Below are 13,156 nucleotides of genomic sequence, written 5' to 3'. Positions count from 1 at the left end.
CAGACCTGGCCCCTGAGACCTCAGATGGCCAGCGTCCTCTGCTCATAGATCCTGGAGTGAGGACGCTGGTCCAGGGGCATAAAGCGAGTGTATGCCCCTGGATACACTCGCTTTACCATCCACTTCTGAACCTGCTTCCCACTCACAAACAACTCCTTAACTGTCAAACGTCCTTTCTGCCCCTCTGCCGCCCAGGTCTATCCAAACCTTTCCATCCTTACACGTCCAAAATGCATAAACATGACTGACCTTTGACCCTGTGCCTCACCTCTCCAGAACTCTATATAACACCTTCTATGCACTCTGGCCACAGCCCCTCTGCTCACCTCTAACTAACAAATTCAAACACTGGGATCCCTCTCACAAATCTTCCCACCAATATCTTTCTCAGCCCCTAACTTAGAAAGGACTCCAATCCCTTCCGCCGTCTGTGGTTCTCTTCCTCTGAACTTCTCTTAGCTGACCTCCCAGAAGTCCTCCATATTGACCCCTTTGCCTCAGCATCCCCAGATCCGCTACACTCCTGTCTAAAAAGTCTAAAACGCCTCCTCCCTGTCCTCCCACATGAGAGATGGTTCTCTAGCTACTTCTCATAGGAATGACACCATCCTGTCAGGGGCCACACACGCTGACCCCTCCATTATCAGCAAAGACAAATAATCTCCTTTGTCACAAGAATTTGGGTATCTTGTCCTGATACCGGTCCCTTCAAGATGTGCATGTAATAGCTATAAAAGTGTTAATTGTTGAAAATTTAAAAGCTACCTTCTCAGGAGCCCGGAAACTGGTGACAGGAATGCCTGTTAACAACACGGTAGGAGCACAGGAACCAAGTGGCACCCTCGGGCTGACACAGGGACTGGCCTGACGGCTGTCATAGGCCAGCCTCACCAAAGCAGTGTGGCGCCCCTTATGTTGCCCCTGTGGGTTCTGTAGTTGCTGTGCACACAGCAAGCCAGAGCTCCTAACTCGAGTGTACACACTCCACGCAGAGCCCTCCCTGGTGGGGGCGGGCAGGCCTCACATGGACACCAGAAGCCCAGCTCCGAGCACCCGTGTGCAGCACGGGGCAGGAAGTGACACTCAGCCTACCTGCGCGCGACAGCTTCTGTAAGGTGAGCCTGAGGTGCAGCAGGGCTCCGGGTGACACGTCATAGCGGCGTGCGTCCATCGCCGGACCCTTCTGGCATCTCCCGAACACGCCATCTGTGGAAACAGGAAGGCAGAGCGAGCTTGGCATTGCATCTGCAGCCAGCAGAAGGCCCCGTGCGCGGTGCTGTTTGCTGATGACATGAGACACACCTCATTCACACGTGTCATTTCCTAATGACATGAGATGGAGCACACTTCAGACAGAGAGCACTAGAACTCGGAAGCACCAGTCAGGGGCACGGCAGAACGTGCAAGTGGGAAGGGAGCTTCTGTGGCCCTGGCACTACAGCCGCACAGCGGAACTTTTCCTGCTTTCACCGACATCCCTTCATTTCGTAATTTACATGTTTAAGACCTGTGCGGGAACCTGTGCCTCATGTGTGCCAGGCAAACCCTCTCCTGCTCTAGTCTCTGCCTCTGTAATTCCCACTGTCCATGTGAAACCTGCTTCTGACTACCGACTACAGAGTGGGAATCGCATTTAGGGTTAGTTGTGCACAGAAGCGCTGACCACCCTGGAACTGTGACCTTCGAGTGCAGACGTCACAGGATGGATGGAAAGCTCTGCCCTTTGGGGAAAGGCATGGTCAGTGAGGGGTGCGGCCTGTAAGGACGTGGTCGGGCGGGCCTGGGAGTCAGTGAGCACTGCTGTGATGCTTCTCTCCCTTCCTGCTGAGATGACAGCTCTGTCACCCTCAAGCCACGCCTTCCGGTTGATTTGGACCTCAGGTAGTCTTTTTAGAGCAAAGAGTCCAGTTTGAGATACACTTTTGGGGTGGGTGGGTGTCACGTTGTAATCACCTTTTCTGGCTCACAAAGAAGACTACTTCAGAGACTAGTGCTTGCCTCATGGGGTGGCCATCTGCACACTGTCACTGCCACACTGCTGCACACTGTCCCCGCACGGCCACACTGTCCCCAATGGTTGCTCTGCAGTGATGCCCCTCTACAGCACCCCTCCACAGTCCCCGTAGCCCCAACACAGTGGGCCTGCGCTTCTGTGGACAGTGACAACAATCACTGAGCCATCAGGGTTGTGCTCTGAGCGCACCTTGGGATGGCCCCAGGTTCTCCAGACCCTGGTGGGGCTCACGCCTACCAAGAGGTATGGAAAGCAGACTCCTGCTGTCCACATGTCAGAGTGGACAGTGCTGGAGACGGGAGAGGGGGAGGGGAGGCAGCCACCACCGGCTCACTCACAGCAGTGTAGCTAGAAGTAAGATGTTTGCCTTTACTAACAGTGATCTAGAGGTGAGAAGCCAGCTTCTCCTTCTTTAAAGGAACAAACACGGGCTTTTCCTGGCGTTTTGAAGAGGATAAAGCTTTACTTCATATGTTTGCTTCTTGTGGCCAAGGTCCCGTAGAGCCCCCAAAGGCAAAAGTTACTTCAACTCCTAACATTTCTGTCCCTTAAATGCCCAACCCTCTCACAGTGCCATTCTCTCCTGGTCTGTGGCACTGTACATGGCCTCTGTCTCAACATGTATACATGTATACCCACACATGCAGCTTCATTCAGTTCTGTGTGCAGCATTCACACACAGGCGTGGTGAATTCAAGCTCAGACTCAACTCATACACATTCACCCGTACACAAGCATTCACAAATCTGCATGTTCACATATGCACAGCCCTAAATCAAACATATGTGTGCACACACAGATGTCACTTTTCCTAGTGGCCTGCTGAGTCTCAAGGAGGCCATTGCTCTGGCTTCTCTCCGACCTCCATGGCACCTGATGTGATACCCCCTATTCAGGTGGCTTACAGAGATATTGCCTGTCTGCTGTTTTCCCCTTTCGAGAGTGAGGTGGCTGCACGTGAAAACGCCTCAGTCCTTCAGCTGGAATTCTGGTACTTTGGAACCACATGGTTTAGAAGTCCTTGCCTTGTGGCAGATGTCCTGCTGGATAAAGACTTTCTGGGGAACCAGACAGGTGACAGGACCAGACAGGCATGTGTCTCGTCTTCTTTCTATGGCTAACCCCATTTCCCAACCTGCTTATGCTCAGGGAGCTGGCTTGTTTCCCCAGCCACTTCCATTCCCAGTCCCCTCACAGAGCAGCACACATGGAGACAGGAAGGGTTTCTACTGATGCTAATTTTCTACTTCTGGTGATCGCATGCCCTTCCAAAGAACAGCTCAAAACATCAAGTCAAACTTCCAGGAAGTACAGGCAAACAAACTGGCCTGGGTTCGCCTAGATCCACCCAGAAGGCCTCAGCCTGAGTGAAGGACGTTCTGAGAGACACACACAGCCTCACTGTGCATCTGATGAGAATATGGTCACTCGTTGTCCAGTATGGAGACCCGTGGAGAACCCATCAGGGATGGGGTATCTCCCTGTATGAATGATGACTGGCCAGCCCTGTCCCTGGGCTGATGGAAACTCACAAGATGAGACAGCTCTGTCTCCACTGTGGTGTGTTGTGATAGCCAAGAGTTCCAAGAACTAAATGCTAAATTCATTCTGTACTTCTGTAGTAATTTCACCTCAGTTTTGCTTCTTGCTAACACCTTTGCCTATTTTCACATGACTCAATACTTTTCTCCATTAGCTCTTCAGGAAGACCTGCAGACTTGGGACTCAATCCCACATCTTCCTCTGATTCCTCTGATTTCCTCTGATGGGGGAAAAAAAAACTTAGCTGCATCCTCACAGCAAGCACATCGCCCTGTCCAACCATCTGTGAGGTGATGTGGGCAAACACAATGCACAAAGAATCATTTGATCTCAGTTTCTATAATGGCATAGAAATGCATTCGTGATTCACAGGGGAGAGGAGTAAGGACAGGAGTCACAGTTACAGTCCTCGCAAAGCTTTTACTAGAGGTTGTGTTGAGACCATTATGCAGAAGGCAAGAACTGTGCAAAAAACATAAGCAGAATTCTTGCCATGCACAAGTGACATTCACCAGGGCTGGGGCAGGGACCCCACTTGTTTGCTTCCAGGGTCCAGAGCAATGACCTATAGTGTGCATTTAGGTTTGGAAAGCACTGTACCCCGGAAGACACCATACATGCTTGCAGGGGAGCCACTGGCTGTATCTACATATTACCCCAGAGTGCAACTGGAAGCCAGATGCCCAGCTAACTACAAAAGCACCGAGACACTGCAGCAGAACACACTGTCCTGGGAAACCTGGTCCCTGCTAATCCAGCCCCCACAGTGAGTCCAGCGGCTGCATTTTAAAAGCTAAACTATTCTTCACTGTCTTCAGCCGAATGTGGTCACTCAAGTGGCCAGTGAGGAAGAAGCAGCAACAGTGACCCCTCGTGGTTGCATCCCTACAGCCAGATTTTCAACCCAGATAGACATCAGAGGTGCTGCAGTCCTGACCCACGCTGTCCAGGACACCCCACAAACTGATCAGACTCACTGAAAGCGGCCCCTCTGTGGGGAACAGAGCTGAGCTGCGTGGAAGACTCTGAGACTGGCTCCCTGAGAGAAGCAGAAACCAGCTGAGCTGCCTGGAAGAGGGTTGGCCCGGGGACCCCTGGAAAGGACACCCTCGGAGGCCTGCTGTGCACTCCCGGGGCCCAGCTTCTGTCCCTTCCTGTGTAGAGTGGGTTCTGGTGAGGCTGCTGTCCATAAGTTACTCCTGCTCCTGTAAGCCCTCGCCACATTCCTGTAAGCAACCCCGACAAAACTCACGCTTCACCACGCTGGATCCACATTTTGGCCTGTCATGATTTCCCTGTCTCCCCAGGAAAAGTTTTGTCCCATGACAGACACCCCTTTGCGGGGTGACCATCCGCAGAGCCAGCCACGAGGTGGGGACCCTTCTGCAGGATGAGGACACGACGTAGATAAGGGCACTGCGGGGCTGGGACCCAGCTGCAGGTCAGCGACGAGGACGAGCCCCCATTTGCTGGGTCAGGGAGGAGAAGAGAGACTCCCCTACAGGGACGAAGACCTCCACAGAGCCCCATCTGTGGCAGCAGTGGCAAGGACTAGAACAAACTGCAGGTTAGTGAGCACAGTAAGGATCTGTGTGCATTGGAGTCTGTATTGCTGTGGAGAGGCACCATGACACTGGGATGGCTTACAGGGTGAGAGGTTTACTCCATTATTCACGGCAGGAAGCATGATGGCATGCAGGTGGACATGGTGCTGGAGAAGGAACCAAGAGTTCTGCATCTGGATTGTCAGGCATCAGGAAGAAAGAGAGAGACACCGGGCCTGGCTTGAGCATTTAAAACTTCAAAGCCCACCCCCAGTGACATGCTTCCTCCAACAAGACCACACCTACTCCAACAAGGGCACAGCTCCCAGCACTGCCACTCCCTGCTGACGGAGCACTCAACCCTGAGTCTGTGGGAATCACTGCTGTTCACACCAGCACAGCACTTCCTGGCACACAGAGCTTCCTGCCCCCACCTTGTTAATCCCTGAGTGACCACTATCCATGTGTCCTCCCTGCCGGGCACCACTCCACGCTCACCCTCAGTGTCTCCCTCCTGACCCTGCCTCGATGATTTGTCAAGGTCACTTTCTGTCTGTACATTCTAGAGTCTGTGGAGGCTGAAGCCATCTCCATTGCCCCTCCCCGTAAAGGCCAGCAGCGTGGCCAGGGCTTCAGCCCCACAGACTGTCATAATCCACAGGAGGCGACCCCCAGCTCCTTCCTCTCAGGCTATGACCCACACGCCCAGCTGATTTTGAAGAGCAGTGTATGTGTGGTACTCCAAGTCTCCTCCTGCTGGAGAAAACTGTCAGGACTAGGTGACCGGTGACCGGTGACCGGCACGGCTTTCTCTGGGGCATCTTCCACTCCCATCTCTACAGTAAGGACGCAGTGTCTTCCTCTTCTCAGAGAGCTCTGCATTGTCAGCTCCTGGCTCTGCTGCAAACACTTCAGCAGGTCAAGGGTGGGCCTCAGAGAAGCAACTGAGGGCTGCTGGAGCCTGGAGGCCAGACCCCAGAAACAGTCAGGGGGTGCCATATTCACAGCTTCACTCCTTTTCAGTGTCCACCTCCTCCCAAGCCTCCCCACCGTCTCTCAAACTCAAGACTTTTATTTTGTAAGCATTATCACTACTTTGCTACATAAACATTTAAAACCAAATGAAACCTGGAGCTAAGCAGGGCTTGGCAGCTGGAACAACCTTTAGATGATTTCACTGTAGCTCGGAGCCACACATGGGCTGGCCACAGAAAGCAGAGGAACAGTGTCCAGCAGAGCACCTGCGGGCTCACTGGCATGACTAGCTCTGTTCAGAACACAACAGTGCTGCCCAGGACATGTCTGTGTTCACAGTGGGTGAGGGTGTGTGGAGGTGCTGTGCAATTGTGCAGCCGCTGCCTAACCCTTTCTGGGGTGCCAGTCTTTTCATCTCCCAGGACCACGACGGGTCTGCCATGATAAACCCGGCAATAGGCACGCTGCTGCTGGTGAGCAAGTGGCAGCCGCCTAGCAGACAAGCCAGGAGCCAGGACCAGGGAGGGTGGGGTTAGCATGAATGAGCAGCTCCTTTCTGGAGGTGAGGCACCCTGAAGGGAGGGAGGAGAGCAGAGCTCAGGGCCTGCCTCCGCAGCCACCTGCTAAGTATGTCTGTTACGTCCCCAGGCATCCCCACGGCACTGCTACAACACGCAGCACGTCGAGTGTGCCACAAACGGCTGTGCTGAAGGCTCACCCTGAAGTGAGGCCGTTAACATCTGGGCCTGTGGAAGGAGGTTCGTCAGGAGGGTGGACCTCTGTGAGGGAGCGTAGCATACAAAACGTGCAAGCAATACCCCATCCCGCACGTGAGGACACAAAAATTCCACACACACCACCTCGCACTGTCCTAAGCTTGGACACCCACCTCCAGGACAAGAGGGACTCCTGCTGCTCCTCAGTCACCGAGGCAGGGGAGTGTGCGCATGTTTGTCTGTGTTTGTGAAAAGACTAGGTTCTGTGTGTGTGCCCTGTAATCTCATTGTGAAAAACAGAGCGCAGTGAGGCCCGAGATCACTCCTGCTTCGCAGGTACTGCATTCTTCTGAGAGCTGTGCCAGTCAGACACCATCACGGCCAATATCTGCCTTCTTTCTCCCCAAAGCTTGTTTCGCAGTATTTGACTTGGAAGATCAGGTTACCACAGTTACACAGGATGGAGACATAGCTTCTTCTGAAACCAATGAATACCTTTGTGTGTGTGTGCCTGTGTGTGTGTGTGCCTGTATGTCTGTGTGTGCCTGTGTGTATCTAGGTGTATCTGTGTGTATCTGTGTGTGCATGTGTTGGTGTGTAGGTGTCTCTGTGTGTGCCTGTGTGTATACGTGTGAGTGTACTGACACTCAACTCACTTAATTCTGAGCTAGCCCAACCTGCTGTAACTTCCATGACCCCCTCTCCTGGTGAGAGTCATGGTGCCCCAAGAGGCCAAGAGGCTGCCCTGCAGTCCCTCTGCACAGGGCAGGTGGCAGCTAACACATCACGCCTCTCCTTCTCTAGAGTAACTGGAGCCCAGTGAGGGAGCTGGGTGGGACTGTTGTTCCGAGCCCTAGAGAGCTCAGGAGTCGTCACCACAATCACCACCTCAGCCCAGACACAACAAACCGCCCAGGCTTGGAGGAAGAAGCATCAGTGTAGGGCCCAGTGCAAGACACATACCCTGACTCCCAATATTGGCTTTGTCCATTTTCCTCCACGGAAAGAAACGAATTGTGCACCCCAGTGACAAGCCAATCTTTCACCGTTCCACAGCCACGCCCCTGTTCATTTCCCCGTGCTAGGCAGACAGGAGCCTCCAGAGGGTGCTGAGGAACAGCAGTGTCACAAACGGGCATGCCCAGGCACCACCACAGCCACGAGAGAGAAAATCCTGCATCAAGCGATGTGTTCTGAGTGCTCACAGCCGTGAGCAGCTTGCAGTCGTGACCCACGGCCAACCAATATTCTAGTGGTCAGGATAAGTGGAAGTTTTTAAGAATAATCATTTAAAAGGCATTTCAGAGCGAATGGGCTCACCCCCACATGGTTCCCGGGCAGCTCTGTCGTCCTTCAGGGATGACACTCTGGAGTTTATGCCAGAGCAATTGGCACATACTGTGTGCCCATATGCCCCAGGATAACAGCGAAGTTCAAATTCAGGGAAAGCTTGTTCCTCCACCACATGCCTACGACAGATGATGGATTCCGGCATATCCCGACAGCCACAGCAGCTCCCGTGAAGGAGCCTGCCCCAGGCCGATGGTGCATTCACAAGAGCCAGCAGCGGAAGGCAGGCCTGTGCCCAGATTTGCACCTAGTGACACAGGCAGATGATAATCAAACAATTCCACACCCTGGAGAAGAAACTGCCCAGGCTGGAGGAGTGGCAGCCGGTATGTGCAAGACAGCCCAGGAGGTTGGGAGCAATGGACGAGGTGAGGAAGTGAAGCTTCTTATGAGAGCTGCTGGAAGCTGAAATGCACATTTTGCTTGGAGCCTCACTCCATCTATAAGACCAAGGGCCTGAGAAGCAAGCGGCCTGCCCTGGTCCAGAAGCTCCTGAGGCACAGCCTGTACCCTGGCACCAGCAGTCACTGTCCCACTGTCTCTCTGCCATCTAACAGGGCCTTTGTCACTTTACTGCTTCAATGTCACAGAAAATTATGGAGTCAAATTTAAAGTCAGAGTTAAGAGGTGACACAGGACCTGGGCTCGAGTTTCACCCACTTCCCTTAATGTTCCACCGAACCTGGGCCTCGGAGCTGCTGTGCCCTGCACTCTACAGTTTGCAGACACCCAGGCCACCTACACTCTCAGGAGTGGAGAAGCAATGCTCCCTGGCATGGGACCAGCAGGATGTGGCTTCTGGCCACTTCCGTCACAACTGGGAGTCATTCTTCAGTTTCCTACAGTGAGACTGAGAGCTTAGCTGGTTCTAAGGTCCATTGGAACACTGTTCACAGAAATAGCTGATGCATGACTGTAATCTGGGCTGCCCAAGCTGCCAGCAGGGACCACTCCTCGTTCTCAGAGGTATCTTGTGCCCTTCCGGTCAGTGCTCTGCTCCAGACTGTGCAGAGTCTCAGCAACATGCATGTTAGCTGGAGATCAGGAGAAACAGGGAAAACAGTTGCTGGTTCCCACACCACTGATCACAAGAAGAGCCACACAGCTACTGCAGTGACAAACGGCCAGGCTGGTGCTGGAGGAGTGCAGCAGATTCCTTAGAAATCACACGAGAGGTCCCTCAAACTGCCAGGTCCTTCACAGCCACAGGACCAAGCTCCAAGCCCAGCTCCCACCCCTCTGGACGATAGCACAGAGCCGGCCTGGCACTGTGAGGAGAACTGTGAGGAAGCCATGGGCGGCTCTGAGGTAGACAGGCAGAGGTAAGCACACAGACCTTCACGGGCACCCAGAATGTAGCCAAGCTGCCACTCATTGCATCATGACACCATCTAGGAGCCTCCAACACTAACTCAAGTTTTCCTCATTACGATGGAAAGCCAATCTCACACATACACACACACACACACACACACACACACACACACACAAGGAAAATGACATCTTGGCATTTTAATAGATAATGTTCATCCTCACAACTGGGACTTTAAGACACCAAACATGAAAGAGGGTCACTCTAATAAATGGACTGTGCAAGCTGATCGTCATTGCTGATAAAATCTTCTCCGGAAGCTAAAACAAACAAGGAGCTGCTGCATCGCCCCGCGTCAGAGCATGGGCCCAGCGTGCACAAAGCCCTGCAGCCCACCCACGTCCAACACTGCAGAAATGAAGGAAACGATAATGACAACCGTGTGACATGCAGCGATGGGCGTGTCACACCTCCCTGAGCGATGGACAGCCAACCCAACTCTGCACACACGTCCCCAGCCACGGGTGCACTGGGGCCTAGGCAGCAATCTCAACAAAGACAAAAGGGACACAGCTTCTGTCTACAAGGAACTCAGGTTTCATGTGAGGGGCCGGATATTTGAGCAGGATATCTCACTGCAATATTCAATAGTGTTTAAATGAACTAAAAAAAAAAAATCAAGAGCAATTTCTAACAAACACGTTTTCTCTTGGAATTTTCTATGGGGAAATAAAGAAAAAAGTGAGTCAGCAGACGAAAGCTGCTGTGAGTCAGCCCAACCACATCACAGTCACCATGGAAACTGTGGACCAGGCCAGCTTCATTGGGGTCACTATGGAAACTCTGGGCCAATCCAGCCACACCATCAGAACTGTGAATCAACTTAATCTTGCCACAGTTTCCAAGGAAATGATAAACCAACACAATAGCATAGTGGTCACAACAAAAATAAAATGAACCCAGCCTCATTGTGGTCGTTATCAGAACTGTGGACAAACTCAATAGCATCATGGTGACCATGGAAACTGTGGACCAGCATAGTGATAACCATGAAACTATAGTCTAACAGGGCTGAGTGCTGGTCACTATGGAAACCAGATGAATCCAGCCTCCTCGACTGTTAGACCTTGCTGGGCAACTTCAAGAAATATCGGCCCAGAGATAAACAGTTATTCAGTTATACAGCCTCCGTGTGGCTCTTCAGATTTGTTTCTTCTGGAAATGGCATGGTAGAGCCAAATTATCTGAGCAGTTTTTCCAATACTGAAATTCTACAGTCTTGTACAAACAAACAAAACTAACAACCAAGATTTGAGAACAGAGAGCAGCAGAGCAGAAAGAAGAATTGAACACGGGCTGTCAGCCGCTCTCAGAGCTGCAGTCCGAGGAGAGACATTCCTCATGGCTAATCTGAAAGGAGGCAGAGCTGGGTATAGTGATGATTCCTGCCCTGGAGAGGTAGAGACAAAGGGATCATGAGCTTCAGGCCACCCGGAACTTCATAGAGGGATGTGGCCACAGGGAGAGGGAGATTGTGAGGGGGAGCAAGAAACGGTGAGTCTACACTTAGGAAGGAAGGAAGGAAGAAGGAAGCCCTGCAGAAAGTTCCCAGCTAATGTGGCTTGCTGACCCACGAAGGCTCTGCCATCACAGCTCTGTAGACCTGGCTCCTTCATGGTTGCCTGAGCACAGAGCAGCTGCTGTCCTGGACATCCTGCACCTCCTCCCTGGGCCAGGCCTAGACAGGGATACCCAAGCCTGGGCTCCCACTCAGCAAGATGAGTTTTCTATGCAGCTCAGGAGCATTTGGTGAAGAGCCGGGGCGTGAAGATAAGCAGCGGAGAGGGGCTTATCTGCAGCAGCCAATTGGCAGCCCTGCAGCAATGTTGCCAGGTAACCAGCTGCTGATCTTCTCAGCCCAGAGGGTTCCATCCACTGCTCAGGTGAGAAGAGAAAGCCACGACAGGGGGGTAGAACCAGCACAAAATGGACACAGTAGTCATGTGGACAAACAGGACAGACTCCTAGTCCCTCCCTTACCTGGAAGGTAGCCATTACCAGAACAGCTGTCCATGGCCTGCCCTAGGATACTCCCAGCCACCTTCCAGAGGGAGGAAGGGGGAGAAACGGCTTCAAAAACTCTGTCACAGAGCCCTTCCCTCCTTCCATCTAGCTCACCCACTTCTGCCCCCTACGCCATCCCTCATGCTATGGCAGACCCTCAACAAGGAGGCCCTCGCTGAGTTACCACAGAGAATGGGCACTGTAGAGTCACTTACGTGCCACAGCACCCATGCAGAGGCCCACCCCATCCCAGCACAAGACTTGACTTACCCTGGAAATAGAAGAGGCCTGCCCACCCCACCCTCACCCCACAGCACCCATGCAGAGGCCCACCCCATCCCAGCACAAGACTTACCCTGGAAATAGAAGAGGCCTGCCCACCCCACCCTCACCCCACAGCACCCATGCAGAGGCCCACCCCATCCCAGCACAAGACTTACCCTGGAAATAGAAGAGGCCTGCCCACCCCACCCTCACCCCCAGTCCTCTTAGTAAACTGAGGGAAGCTGGATGTGAAAGGGCCACCCTGTTTTGGGCATCAGAGCTCTGGAGGTTATTACAGCAAAGTCAGACTGACTTTCACAAAGGAAGCAGGGGTCTCCCCTGCACCCTGGATGCTCACCATGTACTGCACCCTGGTGAGACGCTCGTGAAATCAGCCTCCACAGCCAGAGTCCCCTTCCCCCCGGAGCTATAACCATCTGCAAGCCGGGCCTGCTGAGCATCCCTGTTCTCCTGTGGACAGCAGGCTGTGGTGTTTGCACATGGTGCCACTACAGCTATCCATCCCAGAAGCACAGAAGGGGGAGCACCCCACCACGGCAGGAAGTGTGGTCATCAGTGCCCTCAGAGGAAGCTCCACTTCACCATCTACCTAGTGAACAAGACCCTCCAGGGGACAGGCACCACACCCCAGAGGGACGGGCCTCTACTTCCTGCTCTACCCCAGGTCCACCATGAACCAGTGACCGTGGCCTGCACCCATCATCCCGTTCTCAAGACTCACCTAGGGCCTGGGGATATGGGTCATCTAGTAAACTGATTCCAAAGGAGCATGAGGGCCTGACCACACACTCAGGTAAAAAGCCACCTGTCACCGCCTATACCTGTAAACCAGGAAAGCAGAGACAGGAGGATTCCTGGAGCTCACTGAACAGCCAGTCTAGAATGGGTGAGCCCCAAGTTCAGTGAGAGTCTTTGTCTCAATGGTGAAAAGCAGCTGTGGAAGACATCCCATGACAGCTCCTGGCAAACACGCACACACACTTCCCACACATGGACAAACACAAACATGAACAAACACACAGATTCACCCTCTCTGACCTCAGTGTAAGTCCATAGTCCTGCATGCCCAGAAGGACAACATTGTAATAATCTCTACTCACTGCTCTACCTCAAAGCACAAACCATGGAGCTGCCTTATCTTTACATAGAAATTACCACCATATTGGCCTCCCAGTTTATAAAAATTTGCCAAGCTTGAAAACAGAGTCTCAGCAAGCCATAGTCATAGAAGCCAGATCTGGAAGACAGTGTGCTGAGTGTCAGAAAGGGTGGAGAGAAAGCTAGATGGCCATTGTTTCACGGGGACAGAGTGTTGGTGCGGGAAAACGAGGACATGGGTAGTGTGCCAGAGATA

General features: G+C 52.8%; 1 protein-coding gene across 5 annotated transcripts in view; it reads right to left on the bottom strand.

Moving 5' to 3' along the window:
- Ptprn2 (protein tyrosine phosphatase receptor type N2) overlaps positions 1 to 13,156 on the bottom strand; it is a 695,760-nt gene that overhangs the window by 501,949 nt on the left and 180,655 nt on the right. For all 5 annotated transcript variants that reach the window (XM_060388289.1, XM_060388288.1, XM_060388285.1 and 2 more), the window contains one exon: positions 1,093 to 1,206. In XM_060388289.1, coding sequence (XP_060244272.1) covers positions 1,093 to 1,206 — 114 coding nt within the window. The remainder of the gene's footprint in view (positions 1 to 1,092; positions 1,207 to 13,156) is intronic.

Source organism: Meriones unguiculatus, chromosome 7, assembly GCF_030254825.1.
Source record: "Meriones unguiculatus strain TT.TT164.6M chromosome 7, Bangor_MerUng_6.1, whole genome shotgun sequence".
Classification (NCBI taxonomy): Eukaryota; Metazoa; Chordata; class Mammalia; order Rodentia; family Muridae; genus Meriones; species Meriones unguiculatus.
This window is presented reverse-complemented; position numbering and strand designations above follow the sequence as displayed.